This window comes from Sturnus vulgaris, chromosome 6 (assembly GCF_052056855.1).
Source record: "Sturnus vulgaris isolate bStuVul1 chromosome 6, bStuVul1.hap1, whole genome shotgun sequence".
Lineage (NCBI taxonomy): Eukaryota > Metazoa > Chordata > Aves > Passeriformes > Sturnidae > Sturnus > Sturnus vulgaris.
Genome location: NC_142248.1, coordinates 9,347,884 through 9,360,602, shown reverse-complemented (window position 1 = coordinate 9,360,602; position 12,719 = coordinate 9,347,884). Strand labels below are relative to the sequence as shown.

The 12,719-nt window shown below is 40.9% G+C and overlaps 1 protein-coding gene across 1 annotated transcript in view; it reads left to right on the top strand.

Moving 5' to 3' along the window:
• CSTPP1 (centriolar satellite-associated tubulin polyglutamylase complex regulator 1) overlaps nt 1–12,719 on the top strand; it is a 78,649-nt gene that overhangs the window by 53,046 nt on the left and 12,884 nt on the right. The window contains exon 4 of the mRNA XM_014881911.2: nt 11,180–11,264. Within this exon, the coding sequence (XP_014737397.1) occupies nt 11,180–11,264 (85 nt within the window). The remainder of the gene's footprint in view (nt 1–11,179; nt 11,265–12,719) is intronic.

The following is a 12,719-nucleotide window of genomic DNA, read 5'->3' as shown; positions in this document are numbered from 1 at the left end:
TTCGTTATGAGGCTGAAAAAGATTACAGAACTGAATTCTGTTTTCAGTTTCAACAAGCCAGGGTTACGGTAAGGATTCCTCTCTACACTTGTCTTCCTGTAGATGGCCTTTTATGCCCCTCTAGAAAGCACTGTGCAACAACAAGAAAGTGTCCTTTTCTCTTTCTGCAACAACTTGCTCTTTTGTCTAGTTTCTTACACTTCTCTGATTACCATAATATATGCATAGCATCAGTGTTAGGGCATAATGCTTGAATATTTAGGACATTTGCCTGAACTTTCTTCCAGCAAAATATTCTTAACTTGGCGTTCATGGTATGGTCCATTGAAGTTTATTTAGCTGTTAAATAGGTGACATTTAAGTTAAACTTTGACAAAGATGCATGATGTCCATAAAAAACTTTTAGAACTAATGGAAAAGTTGGAACTTTTTTAAAGAAACATAAAAAAAATTAGTTTAATTTTTTAGAAATTAATATATATGTTAAATTCTTACTAGATATGTATTTCTCCATGTGAAATACAGAGAAAACTAACATTCTTTCTCTTTCTTTTCAGTCTTAAAAAAAAAAATTACACATAGCTCAGTAGAGTAATGTAAGAGTTAAAATCAAGGGACATTACAGAACCTTAGCCAAAAGCATACCCTTAAAAGGGGCAGTTGGATGCCTTGTTGTTTCAGGTTTCTCTTAGTGCATTCATTCTGTTCTGTATTCAGACCAGTTCTGTAGTGGTGGTCATTTACAATCATTAATCTAGCTCATTGATATTGTAATGGGCTCAAGGCATTCTCTGTGAAGCTTACATGCTCCACTGCATTTCCTTCTAAATAACTAATGATGACTTCTTCAGTCTTGTCATTAACCAGATTACCTTTCTCCAGCCAGTTGTCTTATGGATTTGCTTTGTTTGAAGTTCATTTTCTTTTAAAGTTTTTACACTCATAAAAGAAAGTCAATATTGGTGTGTTTAAGGGCATTTTACACGACTGAACAACGCTGCCCAAGCATAGGTCCAGATACCATACTTACTTTTATGAATAGAGACTTTAACTGTTGACTTGGAGGCTCCTAAAAAAAATACCCTTTCTTTTCAGACTGTTTTTTTAGGCATTATAATTTGTGAAAGAAAATTGGAGAAAACTGTCACAGTCTGGGTACCTGGGATTATACTGCATAGCCTGTGTGTAAACCTCTAGTGCATATACTGTGCAGTGAAGTCAAAGAATGGCTTTCAGTTCTTGGGAGATGCTTGTTGATATGAGGTAGTCAAATGGTTCCAGGTAAACACAAGTGCACAGAGAAAGATGTTCTGGATCCTTCAGTGCTTTGTGGATCACAACCAGCTTCTTGAGTTTCAACCACAGTGAGTTGACTGCTTTGTGTAATTGCATACTGGTGTCACTCTTGGTGGCATGTGGAATTCTCCATTCTTCATATGCCTGAACTTGTCTGCTTCATGGCTGGGCTCATGATGGATGTGTTTCAGAGGAGCAGTATTAGAATGCCTGCTGTGATGACAGCTGTTGGTGAAGGTGTAGTCAACTGTGCAGAACTTTGCAGTGGATTATTTAAGAGTTGATGTGGAGCAGGGAAGAGACACACAAGGCTATCCCTGATCATGACATAAATTCTGCTGAAATGATTTTTCTCTCTTCCATTGGGTGTTTGTAGCAGCTGCACTGTTCTTTGAATGCTTCTTCCAAAGAAGTCACTAAAAGAGGAAAGTCCAAAACATTCCTGTTTTATTCATTGTTCTGAGAAAATTGTTGACTGTTGCATCTCATGCTTTTACATGCCACCTGGTGCCAAATGAACACGTATTTGAAAATACCTGATTCTACCAGAACTGGTTCATTGGAACCTTTCACTGATGTTTCCTGGAAAAGTTGTCTAGAAAGAAACTGGAAATCAGGGAAAACTTTGATTTTACATTGCTACAGCAATCTGCAGCATTTCCACAGTTCATTGTGTGTCCTCCTTACCCTCTACCTCCTTTTTGATTTAGGTGAATGTCATGGCTTTCTTCTGCTCCCTGACCCTATGTGCATGACACAGATGAGTTGTCTGCCAGCTGACTGTATTTCTTGGGTCTCCCAAAGCAGAAAGGAAATACCAAACACTAATTGAAGACTGGCGATATTGTCACTAGTCGCAGTACATATCTGAGGGAGGAGGGGTTGTATGTAAGGTCCTGCATTGAATGAAATACAGCTGCATACCACCTGCCCATTTACTCTGCCCATCTCGTGATGCGTAGCCATGAATTCTTCAGTTGTTTTGAAGATCTTAAGCTTAATGACAACTTGTTTTCTTGAGCAGAGGCTGATCCACATCTTGTCTAAAGATTACTGCTGCTGTTTGAGAGCTTGGGGAAATGTTGATGGTCCTCTTCAGTGAAGTGTTGCTGGCATTTCTCTACCTCACTATTAAGAGTGCTGTGGGTCCTGTTTCAAGTGGTTGAGCAGTCTGCCCCCCAGATGGCCAGAACTTCAACAGGAATGTTTTCTCCTTATTGTTTACAAGACCAATTAGCTCTGGCATTGGAATGATTATATTTTCTACATGACTGACTGAAAACTTCTCAAAGTGAGGAAAAGTCACCTGTTGATCAAGATAAAAGCAGGCTAAATCACCTATAGTTGGAGATATCTGCTAGTTATGTCTTTACTAACATTATAGTGAAAGGAAAAAATAATTTAATAGTGGACACATACAAAAAATGTCAAATGTTACAGCATTTCAGTTATAAATTACTTTCACTCTGAAAAGGTATCTTATTTCTAGTTTTCTAGTGTATTTGTCTTAAAAACCATTTATCTGTCTTGGGTTGTTTTGGTTTGGGTTTGCTATGCCTCTGAAACATGATGGGTAGTCATACATTCTCATACTGTAGTCCACAAAACTAGGCCTGTGTCCCTTAGAGAAAGCTAAATGTCCTTAGAGATCATACTCAGTGAGCTGAGCATATCTTTAGGATCATACGTGCTTTGGAATATGCATGGATTTATCTTTGTAAATGTTGAAGAACATTGCATGGAGAAAATTGGGTGTCCATTTAAGTCACCATCTGGTTCCTGTAGTCAACTATGTACTGGAAAATTTAAACCAGACTCTTTTGTTTGTAATTTTCTATCTTCTTTTTCTGCTTCTGGAAATATTGCCAGAAGTTGTGGCTGCTTCTCCTTTCTAATTGTTTGCTGTTCTTGCACTTTAGGAACTCTGAATTCTTTAAGCCCAGAGTCCCATTCTAGACTTAAAACAAGAAATTAAAGAGTTAACATTGTCTTTAATGTTGCATTAGGTACAGTGTTTAGGTTCCTAAAGGCAAAAGATGAAACTTGAGTCATGTTTCAGATTTTCTGTGGATTCAGGAATATCACACTGCATCAGTTAAACTCTTCCAACGTTGGAATGTTTTCTTTACAACCATGAGAGCTGAAATCTTTCTTTATGTTCCTAATGAAAGTTTGATTTTTTCAGTTTGTGGATGTGCCATGTTAGCCACATAAGCACGCCAAATGATAGCCTTGGATTGTACCTTTGGCACAGCTCATGGTGCCCTGAGTAACATTCACTCAAAGCTGAAGTAATGCTGCCACATGAAACACTTCATACTAAAGGGTAATTATGGGGCATCTGAAAGAGACTAGAAGATGATTAACATTTGTATAAACAGAAAGAATCTGGATTCTGGGGATAGAATTGAAGCAGTTCTGTATAAATTCATTTTCTGTTTTTGTTAATCTGACGAGTGGTTTATTGATAAAAGGGCTCAAGATAAGAGTGCAGGAAAACAATCACACCATCTAGAAGATTTAACTCTTTTAAAAACTTTTACCTTGCTCAAAGTAGGGTGCTACAAGCTTTACCCATAATGGACCCACTTCTCAGTTCATATGAACTGTCCTGGCTACCTCCAGAACAAATGACTTCATTCTTCATATCAGCTGCAGCTGAATCTTTTCCTTCTTACTCGAGTACTTCAAGACTAGCTTTCAGCTCAATCACAGTGCTAATCCTCTCTTCTTGCTCTCTCTAGCAGCACTCCCCCAACAAACCTTTTTAGGTCAGTCTGCTTAGCTCTCCACTATATTTGTCCTGAGTCGGACATAGGTTGTTCCAGGCAAATCTCACTGAATCTCTTTCACTCTTTGTTTTTTCACATCATAAACTGGTTCTTTTTACCTGTTGTCAACAGGAGTCACCTAAGTCTGCTGTTTGCAGCCATGTTCCTTTTGTAAGATGCAAAACATCTTGTTTGTGAAGACTGCTCAGCTGCAGCAGCACCATTCCCCTGTGTCTGGCAGGATTTTGCTCATATTCTCACAGGTCAGGAGAGGCAATCCAGGGTGCAGCCAGCTGCTGAAGGTACCTTTCTATCTGAGCCAAACTGTAGTAATTCTGTGCATTCTTCAGTTACCCTGTCTGCTTTTGCTGTCATTCATGTCATGTCAGACACAAAGGCTTCTGGGGTCCTTTCCTGAGGATATCTGGGAGGACCTAAACAGTATCAGTGGAAAGAGTAGGTTTATGGGTAATCTGAATTCATCTGCCTGCTTGCATAGTTAGGATGCCAAAAGTTCTATCTTAAATGTGTCTGATACTAAAGAGTTCACAAACCATCACAGCAGGCAGGGTGCAAGTACAGCAGGTAAAGCTGAACCTGCTTTTGATTAGGAAGATCACTAATCCTATGACATTGCCTTGCATACATCCTGGACTGCAAGGATCAAAACATCTTAAGCAGGGAACTACTTAAGCCTATCTAACACTTTTTCTGTGCTGAGGAGGGTTGAATCTGCTGTCCTTATCCACCTCCTTCCCTCTTCCCTGTACCTGGCTGTGCTCTTTAGCTTGCTTTGCATGAGCTTTCATCACATATTTTTGAGAGCCAGTGCAATTCACTAGCCCAGGGAAAAAGTTTAGTTTTCTCAGCAAGAGGCCTGCCCAGTGCCAGAGCTGGTATAAGGGGTGGTTCAGAACCCTGTGGCCACTAGCAAGTGATGGGAAAGGAGAAAGAGGAGTGAGCCTGTCCCTTCCAGCAGGAGTAAAAGTTTAGGTTGGCTTAGGTGCATGTTGAACTTCATCATCAGGAAGACTGAGTTAATGTATCCAGTTGTTAAAATAAGAAAATGCATGCTAGTAATTTATAAAGTGTATAAAGTATAGAAATAATATATGCTAGTATATAATGAGATTGAGCCAGACCCTGGTACAAGGCCACAGTATTTAAAGCTACTTATGCCCAAGACTACAGGTTCTTATATTGATCCATGATACAGATTTTACCATTATCCACTTTAAACTATTCACTAGAAAATCTTCCTTTAAAAAATTGTTTTTTATCTAACCTGGCATCAATCTTGGACTTTTAGAGCATTTTCCTATTACTTAGAAGTAACAAGTGGGTCTCTCTCATTTTTGTTCTGATTTTCCTACACTCTTTAGACTATGATTTAATGATTGTAGAAACTGTCTGTATACACCTGAAGAACAAAATGAATCCTGCTATACATGTCTTACATGAACATGCTCAGTCCTATCCATGGATTAATTTCCTTAGAATTCTTGGCTTTCTGATTGTTATTAGCACTAGATGTATGGAGGAAATTAGGCCATAGGTATCCTGTGAACAAGGCATGTGCAGGGTTTAGCCCACTAGCCAGATGATACTTGTGAAGTTGCAGTATTATCAATGCTCATGTTTATGTTCACTTTTTTGTAAAATTGTAGTTCCTGTAGACAGCATGAGAACACGTAGACTTTTGTTTTGGAGGGCTTTTGGTTTTTTTGTTGTTTTCTACAAGGTTGCAATCATTCATGAATATAGAGAGAATCCTAAATATGTGGTGCTTACACCAGAAACACTAAAAAACTAAAGACCAGCAAAGACTCTTTCAACACTTAAAAAAAAAATTAGGCTGTTCTCTGTTATATTTGCAGGAGACTGATTTACAGCTCTGTGCCTTTATGACTCTTGAATGACTTCATGACTGTGGTAGAAAAACAACCTGTGGAAATTGTGTGTCCTACCATAATTCAAAGGGGACAGCTACACTGCCCAGGGCTCCAGTCTGCTTGGATACTGGTTGTACATAAAAAATTATGGGAATGGAGAACTTTAATGTATATTCATCAAGGCAGTCCTTGTGTTTCTGGGAAGCTAATAATGTGACTTTTTGGGGCAGATTTCATACACCAGCTGGAGTAAATATTCTCCTACTGCTTTGGGCCTTTTTCTAGCTGTCACAATGTTGTGACAGTGTTGTAGATAGCTACTTCTTGTGCTGAAAGCAGCCTAGATACAGCAGCAATGACTGCAATTCAGGCTAAGTCCTAAATATTTATTGGCTTCCTGGGGTAGATTTTACAGCCTTCACTGAGCTCCAAGCTTCTATGTCTAGGCTGCTGTCACTATGAAAGAAAACTGGTTTTAAGATAATTCAGGTGTGTCTACTCTTCAGCACAACACTGACAGCAGCATTAACACATCATTTAGTATTCCTGGAGTTTGCATCTCTCCAGGTTGTGTGCCATCTGTTAGCCACATACAAACCAGAAACAGCTTTAATATGTGCCTTAAAAGCCAGGGAAGTACAAAGCAGCTGCCTCCATGTTTCTCAAGGTAGGCCATTTTTATCCAGAAAATGGTACCTTCTAAGACTCTACCACACGGACAAAATTCTTCTTCCACTATAGCTCTGAAACACGAGCAACAGTCTGCCTCAGGCACTGAAAGACAATAAACTACTCAGAGGACAATCCAATCTGTAGGTAAGGGTTAGGGTTTTGCTAGTGGCATGGTCTCAGTAGCAGTACAAACTAGGCAAAAATTTGAAGTCTAGTAGAGCAAAAAATTATGCTGAATGGTCGAAGTACTTCCTGTTAACCTCCTTCTTAGTGAGCTGTTGTTTTAAAATGACTTTGAAATTTGTTATTAGTTCTTCTTTAGTAGAAGAGCAAAGTGTTAGTTCAGCTGTAAACGAACATGATTAACATGGAGACTGCAATCTCCATCCTTAAGCATATGGTTATGAGCAAATTTGTTCCACTGCAAGAGCATGGTAGTGTGTGTATATCTCACTGCCCTGTGCTGTGGGGTCAGATTTAAACACTCCATGATTTGCTTCATTTGTTACTGGAACTTGAGATGCAGTAATTTGTGGCAGCAACCAAAGTAGCAGTTGTGGATTCCAGTTTTCACTCATTCTGAGTACCTTCCTTCTTTTCTTTCTTTCTTTCTTCATCATGCAACATTGAACTCTATTTACTCAGCTGTGGCCTGGAGACAGGAAGGAGCAACGTGGTCATGCACCAAAACTGCCCTTGTTTATTCCAAGCAGCTCTTGGCAGACAATGTGGTACATGGGCAAATGTAATTTTCTGCATGGTCTTCACTGACCTTGCTGTAGGGGATAGCAAAACAGTGATCACAGCAAACTGAAGACACCTCCTAAGGTCTGTGGTGATCCCACTTCCTGTAGAAAAGGTACCCAACTATAGTCTGAAAAATTGATATGATGTGTGGTCAGGCGCCTGGGGTGTCTACAGGCTGAGTTGTGTTACATCCTAAAAAAGTCTGCCTGTGTATTTCAGTGAATAATTTGGTGCCATTTCCCCAGGCATTAGAAACAAAAGATTTCTGTAAAGCAGGGTCTTCTGTGCACCACTTCAGCTTTATGGGCAGTTTCCAGTCTAAATGGACCATTTGCCCAAAGATTGAAACTGTAATGAATTCCACTTTTATTGACAACAAACTTCATTCTCTAATGTGCTGGTTTGGAGAGGATCTCTGCCACCCTTTCCCAAATTCTTTCTGAGAAGACTTCTGCTTTTATTCTATATTGTTTTGTTGTTTTATGGTAGAGGAGTAAGGATGATGCTGTGATTTGGTAAGAAGACAGAGAAGAAAAAGACAGCATAAATTATTATAAGTTTTTGAACTGTGTTATTTCTGCCCCGTGAGAGATCTCTATGCTTCAAAACTAATGTTCTCTTAGGGCCCAGTTACCTTGTCAAGCTGCTCATGTCTATCAATCAGACAGGGACTGAGGAAAAAAAAAAAGCAACTTTCTTTGGAAACCTCATCCTTCAAAAAAAAACCAACCTCAAACTCCTTCATCTTCAGGGAGAAAAAAAAGAGGAGACTAAAAACCAACATTAATGAAAAGGGCCTTAGCTGATTAAAGCAGGCAGATTATCCTCCTAGAGCCTGTCTGTTCTCAATGCATGAAGGATGCTTTGTATACTGCTGGACATCACACTGTGAAAATCTAAAGGGGATCAAAGCAGAGGAACAGATATAACTAGGCTAAGTAGGGAAAGAGGTAGAGGGTAAGGTAAACAGATTTAACTTTAGATAGATGTAGTTATCTGTTAAGTAGATTGAATAAGATACAGTAAGAAGAAAGGGTTACTGTAATGGTCTGTTGACAAATGAAAGAAAAAATAATAACAAGCAAGAGGTGTAAGGATGCATAAATAGGAATTTTAATTTAAGCAAATAAAAAATGGAAATTGAGTATTGCATAAAGCTTCCAATTGGTATAATTCATTCAGACTAGTATTTAGATTTTTTAGCAAAGATCAGAAATGTATTGCCCAGCATTATTCAAAGCTAGATCTAGAAATCCTTGAAGAGCAAGAGGTTCATACTATCCTGTTCACTTATGAGAAAGTGTTTGTTTCAACAAGAACTTTTATATGCCCATGTTTTCTGTTTTCATGTAACCTGCTTCCTGTGCTGGGCCTGTGGATAATCACAGAAGGGGTCACTGAACACTGGGTCATTTGGTCCAACCTTCCTGCTCAAGCAAGGTCATCCTAGAGCACGTGACACAGGATTGCATCCAGATGGTTCTTGAGTATCTCCAGTGAGAGACTCCACAACCTTGTTGGACAACTTAGTCCATGGTCACTCTCAAAGTAAAGAAGTTCTTCCTCATATCCATGTGGAAATTCCTGTGCATCTGTTTCCACCTGTTGCTTCTTGTCCTATTGCTTGGCACCATCCTCTTGGCACCCTTCCTTCAGATACTGATAGACATTGATGAGGTCCCCTCTCAGCTGTCTCTTCTCAAGGTGAACAGGCCCAAGTCAGTCAGTGTGTGGTTGTAAGAGACATTCTCCAGACCCTTAATAACCTTTGTAACCCTCCACTGGATCTGCTCCAGAATCTCCATGTCTCTCTTGTCCTGAGGATCCCAGAACTGGACACAGTGCTCCTGATGTGGCCCCACCAGGGCTGAGCAGAGGGGCAGGATCACCTCCCTGAACCTGCTGGCACTTCTCTTCCTGATGCACCCCAGGACACCATTGGCCTTCTTGGCCACGAGAGCACTGCTGGCTCAGGGACAGCTTATTGTCCATCAGGACCACCAGAGTTGCTCTCCAGCAGGTCAGCCCCCAGCCTGTCCTGGTACATGGGGTTGTTCTTTCCCAGGTGCAGGACACTACACTCACCTTTGTTAAATTTCAGTTGGTTCCTCTCTGCCCATCTCCTCAACCTGTTGAAGTCTTTCTGAATGGCAGCCCAGGTAGCCAAGAAGGCCAATGGCATCCTGGCCTGTATCAGCAATAGTGTGGCCAGCAGGACCAGGGCAGTGATTGTCTCCCTGTACTCAGCACTGGTGAGGCCATGCTTTGAACCCTGCCTCCAGTTTTGGGCCCCTCACTGCAAGAAAGACATTGAGGTGCTGGAGCACATCAAGAGAATGGTAGTGATGGTGGTGAAGGTTCTGGAGCACAAGTCTTGGGAGAAATGGCTGAGGGAGCTGGGGTTGTTTAGCCTGGAGAAAAGGAGGCTCAGGGAAACCTTACTGCTCTCTACCTGAAATGAGGTTGTAGAGAGATGGGGGTCAGTCTCTCCTCCCAAGTAACAAGGTTAGAGAAGATGGCCTCCAGTTGCATGAGGGAAAGTTTAGATTGGGCATTAGGAAAAATTTCTTCACTGAAAGTGTGGTCAAGCATTGGAATACCCCCCACTCCCCAACCCCCATCCCAGGGAAGTGATGGAATCACCATCCTTGGAAACATTCCAAAAAAATGTAGCTATGATGCTTGGGGATGTGGTTCAATGGTGGACTTGGCAGTGTTGGCTAATGGTTGAACCTTAATGATTCTGTGATTCTAAGTTGTGGCTGTCATCTGAAACAAGGTTAATTATTTGGATGAGAGCCTAATGAAGACTAACGTGTTTGTGGCAAAATAACTTATGCTCTATACCTCAGTCCTGCTGCCAGTGCCCTTGAGATCTCCTCCCTGGCTACTGCTTGGCTCTTACTTCCACCTCTGGCTCTTTCTTCCATACTTTGCATTCTTCTGTATATAGAAGTACTGCAAAATTGCTGCTGTTCAGCTAGTCTTCTTCTGAACTCCAGTCCACAGCCTTTTGGAATGTGAACATACAATCATGTAGGGCTTTTTGACATCAGGATGTTTCCATTCCCTTGGGATCCTATAAGCTTCCCTAAGAGTCACCGCTTTTAGACTCCTTCTGCTGACCCACAGAGTTCCTTCTTGACCAGTCTTTCACAAAACTGCTCTCTAAAACATGAATCATTTGATTGGTTTTCTTGTGTTTTTTGGATCTTTTTTCTGTGCTTCCTATAATACAGTGACCAGATTTGTACACATTATTCCAAAAGAGACCATCCAGCTGCCTTGCTGAATGCCAAAGTAATAACGTCTGTGGTTTATACTCTGTAGCCTTCCATACACAACCCAAAAACCTTGTTTGCCTTTGTTACTGCTGCCAGATGTTCTGTGGATGATTTTCAAGTGTATTGTGGGGAATGTCACCATGCCAGTGAATTTCAGCAAATTTAAGCAACTTTGAAATGATTCCGTTTTCCACATGGTTATATTCAAGTCAAACCAAACTGTGTTCTCACTTGAAACTGCCCTATTTTGGTTACCCCTTTTTCACACTGAATCACTACCTGTTACCAGTTTCTCTGCAGGAGCCTGTTTCAGTAGGATTTCCCTTCATAAGGCCTCTTTCAGATAGTGCTGGAAACTCCATCTGAAGAGCCCAGCTCTGAAAGTTATATTGTCTTTAATACTCAGACTGCTTGCATTGGGAGTAAAGGGAATATGAGGCTTTTTCCTAGAGAGGAAGCAAGGGGAGGGAACAGCCTATAAAAGAATTACAATATTCTCACCTCTCTTTTCCTGCAGATTTGCTGACAGCACAGGAATACCACTGCCTGCTGCAGTTGCTCTGCCCTGACTTCCCAATGGAACTCACTCAGAAAGCAGCAAGGTGGGTCCTCGTTCTCTTTTTAAAGGCAAGATTAGTCCTCCATGCATGGACTTAGGAACTAGACCTCTGGGTAAAGGTATGAACAGAGACCTTCAGCTTTTAAAGTTTTGGGGAAAAGAGACACCATCTTTTGAGGTTAAGAACAGGGTGTTTCTCTAGCAATGTGAAAGAGTATATATTTCAGATATACAAAGACTGAAATATCAATGCAGAATGCTGCTGCTGGCTCTGTGTTCTGATGAGTTGCAGATAAAAGAATGTTAGCCAATATGTTTTTAACTGACATGATTTTTCAACTCTATTTCAAATATTGTTTACGATTCTAAAATGTGTTCCCCCTTGCCCCAGCTTCTACAGTTGATGACATTTAAACACACTAACCTCTGAAGGATTGCCAGTGTTTTAAAGTATGTTTGGTAAGAACATGGCAGCTAATATGTTTAAAAATTTATTTTAATCTAGACAAGGCAAAAAGCAGATAGTTGGCTCAGGGCATTGATAATGTGATATGGACTATTTTACTGATTGTGACTGCTGATTCCAGTCCAGCCCAGGCAGCTGATTATTAACTATCTGATATTGAAAATGTAATAAGTACACACATCTGTTCAGTTGCTTGTTCCCCAATGCCAGACTAAAAAAGAATGCTAGCCCTGTAGCAGAGATGTATCTGCTGCTTCCTTTCGTGGAGGCATACAAGCACCAGTCCTGTGTGCTGGTGTGTATTTCATAGGGCTCCAGCTGAACTGAGCAGGAATCTGTGATGGTGCATGCAATGAAGGAGACTTCAGCATATCTACACATGTTGTGATGTTTGTGTCAAGGAATTTAGTCCACGAGGCTGCTGTAAACTAGAGGCCCCATTCAGGGGCCTGCTGCACTGTTGTGCATGTGTCATAGAGACAGACAAGCTGGCTTTGGCAGCAGGTGTTGGAGAGATACAAGATCTCTGTCAGGGGCACCCAGGCTCAGGTGGGGGTGACCTCACTCCTACTTTTGGCTGGCTTAGAGATTTACTTACACACTGCTAGCTCTGTAACAAGCTAATCTATTTGAACAATTTAAATAGAACTTGTCATATTTCTAAACCGTTTTTCTCTTTGCTTACAACTGTTGCTCACTCTCTTGTCCTTTTTCTGGTCTACACTTCCCCTTGTCCTCCTTGGTCTCTGCCTGTTAGAAGGGTGAGCTCTGCAGACTTCCTTCAGCAACAATGGACCTAGTCTTTGCAAAACATGAGTGTCACATGCAAACCTAGAGACATTGTTCGTTCTTCAGTCTGCACGCCCCCAACGGTTTTGTTGCTAATTTTCTTGGGAAAGGAATAAAAGTAGCAGCGGCAATGGCCACAACATTGAGTGATACAGCCAGGACCTGCATTGGTGCTGCTGGGAAGAGGGCAGTCATAGCTGTAGGCTCAGTGCTGCATGACTGAGAGCATCTCAGCACGGGGCA